The sequence below is a fragment of the Sesamum indicum genome, linkage group LG16 (assembly GCF_000512975.1).
Source record: "Sesamum indicum cultivar Zhongzhi No. 13 linkage group LG16, S_indicum_v1.0, whole genome shotgun sequence".
NCBI lineage: Eukaryota > Viridiplantae > Streptophyta > Magnoliopsida > Lamiales > Pedaliaceae > Sesamum > Sesamum indicum.
The window spans coordinates 1,610,868-1,613,646 of NC_026160.1; the positions used below are offsets into that span (position 1 = coordinate 1,610,868).

General features: G+C 33.2%; 1 protein-coding gene across 1 annotated transcript in view; it reads left to right on the forward strand.

Annotated features, from left to right (window-relative positions):
- The window catches only part of LOC105178536 (uncharacterized GPI-anchored protein At4g28100), a 3,422-nt gene extending 1,006 nt beyond the window's left edge, over nucleotides 1-2,416 (forward strand). The window contains exon 2 of the mRNA XM_011102028.2: nucleotides 1,829-2,416. Within this exon, the coding sequence (XP_011100330.1) occupies nucleotides 1,829-2,158 (330 nt within the window). The 3' untranslated portion in view covers nucleotides 2,159-2,416. The remainder of the gene's footprint in view (nucleotides 1-1,828) is intronic.

A 2,779-nucleotide genomic window follows, 5' to 3' on the forward strand; every position in this document is an offset into this window, starting at 1 on the left:
AAAAACACATTGAACTTTGTGGATTATTAAACAAACATTCATAAGCTATATAGGCTGCTGCACTTTAAATTATGTAAAAAGATAGAGATTGGTTGGTGATTAGAGCCTCTACACATAAAGTTCCATCTTTTTGACCTTTTTCTTAGGCTTTTCCTCTCCTTTTTGTCCATTCCATTGCCTCCATAATCAAAGATGGTCTCAATATGGTCCCTCTTGATATGAGATATCACTACTAAAAAAATAGGGTATAAAAATGACAATAGCTATTTTCGATATTTGTGCTTTTATTGTTAATTTTCGCTATAGTTATTTTAATTTTCGTAGCTACTTCATGTCTACGTATAGTATATGTTGGGTAAATTACAATGGACTTCGCTATTTGCCTTAGTTACATATGTCCTATTCTTGTTTGAAAAATTACAAATGTCCCAATACAATGAGTTGTCACAAGGGGAATTGTTAAGGTATTTATAATTTCAAGAAGATATTTATAATTTTTCAAACAATAAATAGTATTTGTAATTATGACAAATATTAGGAGAGCCCATTATAATTTTTCTAGTATATATAGGTTTTGTAGCTTATATTGTTGCAGTAATGACCAAATATTCATTGCGAATATTTATCTTACGGTTGGTGTATAAGTAGGATGGTCAATCATGTGGCAAATATAACTAATTAATGATCGGATGAATTTGATCGAACGCAAGTTGAATAACTTTTTTTTAATTTTTGTTTTTTGAATAAAATAGAGGTTACTACACCTTTAGTTTTAGTATAGAGACAACCTTGTATAAATAGAAGGAATTTGGAGGGCTTTTGGGGTGATCAATAATTGCTATTAAGATTGCGAGTTCACTATTTCACTGCACTATTGAGGCATAGCTCATGTGAATAGTTTGAATTCTAAGATACTCCTCAAAACTGGCAACCTACTCCATTAGTTTATATGAAACATCATGCGAACCTATAAAACTCCAATGTTTTTGGTTTATATAAATTAGGGTAAATTATAGCGATTTTTTCTAAAATTTTGATATCATTATAAATAGCTCCAAATTATTTAAAAAATTATAAATATCTTCTAACTTTAAAGTCCATCTAACAACGAACACATTCCGTTAGGTTTCTATTTAATTTTTGTGGTGAGCTGACCAAAATGATTTTTGGATTTTAAATTATATTTTTATTTATTTTTTAGAATTTTTTATATTTTCTATAGATAATTTATTTTATCCACCTTCATATCTTTTTCTGTATTTTTTTCAAATATTTTAAAGGGTAAAATGGTAATGTCTATCTCACCGTTTAGGGACTACATAATTATTTTCTATTTAAGGAGAATATTTGTAATTTTTTAAATAATGAGAGAATATTCATAATTATGACAAATATCGTGTACCTGTAATTTAAACGTGTAAATTAGTACATATCTTGGGGTCCATCTCTTTGTTTTGAATGTTTATTTTTAAATATGTGGAATTGCTACATTATTACCAAACATAAGTGTCAAATGATTGTATTACTTTATCACATGGGGTGTTTGGCTAACCATTTTTTAATATTTTATAAGTTATCAACCATAATATATGTTTATTTATTAAAATAACGGAATAAATCTTACAAATTGGTTTATTATGAATATTGATGGATTTCGACTTTGAATATTAATATAAATAATATTGAAAATTAATTTTTTGGTATTTATATTTTCTATATATTATCCTTTGGAAATAATGGGTGCCTCTTACTGATTGGTGCGACAAGTTGTCGGGTGGGGTGTCTGTCGAAAGGTCTAAATTGCCCTTGTCCGTTTTGCTATTTGCAGCTGAAAGTGGAGGGCAAAAACGGAACAAAAGAAAAGGACGATGAGGGCCTGAGCGACCGGGCAAGCAAGATGCTGAGCAGGGACTGCCAGCTGATGGGGCTGACGTGGCTTCTGGCCCGCAACAAGACGGCGTACATACCCACAGTCTCCGCTGTGCTGCGCGCCATCATGTACAGTGCGCACCCACCCCACGAGTCCACGTGCTCCCCGGACCAGGAGAACATGCCCCTCGCCGTTGATTCCCTACAGTTCGAAAAATACGATCCCTCCTCTGCTAGCAACATTATTCCACTTTTGCCCCTACTCATTCTCGGTTTTCTTTTTGCCTAGGGCCCTTTGAGATTAGCTGGGGTTTTGTCCTTACATCACCTGTTGCTTACCCCCCTCTGTTTTTGTGAAGTGATTTGTGAGTTTTGGTGGGGAGGGTGGGGGCCTCTTAGGCTTCACGTGAAGCTAGTCGACAAAATGGGAGACTGGACCGGGGTCATTTTTGTCATTTTCTCCCGCTGTAAATTTCAGACGTTCGGTTCACTTCGACATGTTAGTAGTACGAGAAAATCTTCGACTATGCATGTTTTCATTTTACCATCTCCCGTCAACTTCAACCTGCACGTCACTGATTCTTGCTTTGCTTCAAGTACTTTTAAGTGTGTATAAAATCGTTTTTCTTGGGAAAACTGCGACTTACTATGTGGTAATGGAAAATGTGTAAAAAAATCTGTGAAAAAAAAATAAAAAATAAAAATGCTAGGCTTTGTGTTCTGAAAAAATAAAATAAATTATCCCTGTATATACACCATTGATACGGAAAAAAATTTTGTTCGAATCAAATTTGGTTGAACTACATTACACTTGTTATATGATTGTTCAATTTCATTGAACTGTACACTAATCAAATGACAAGCGTATTGCAATTGTCATATAATTGGTTTAGGTTTGGTCGAATTGGAT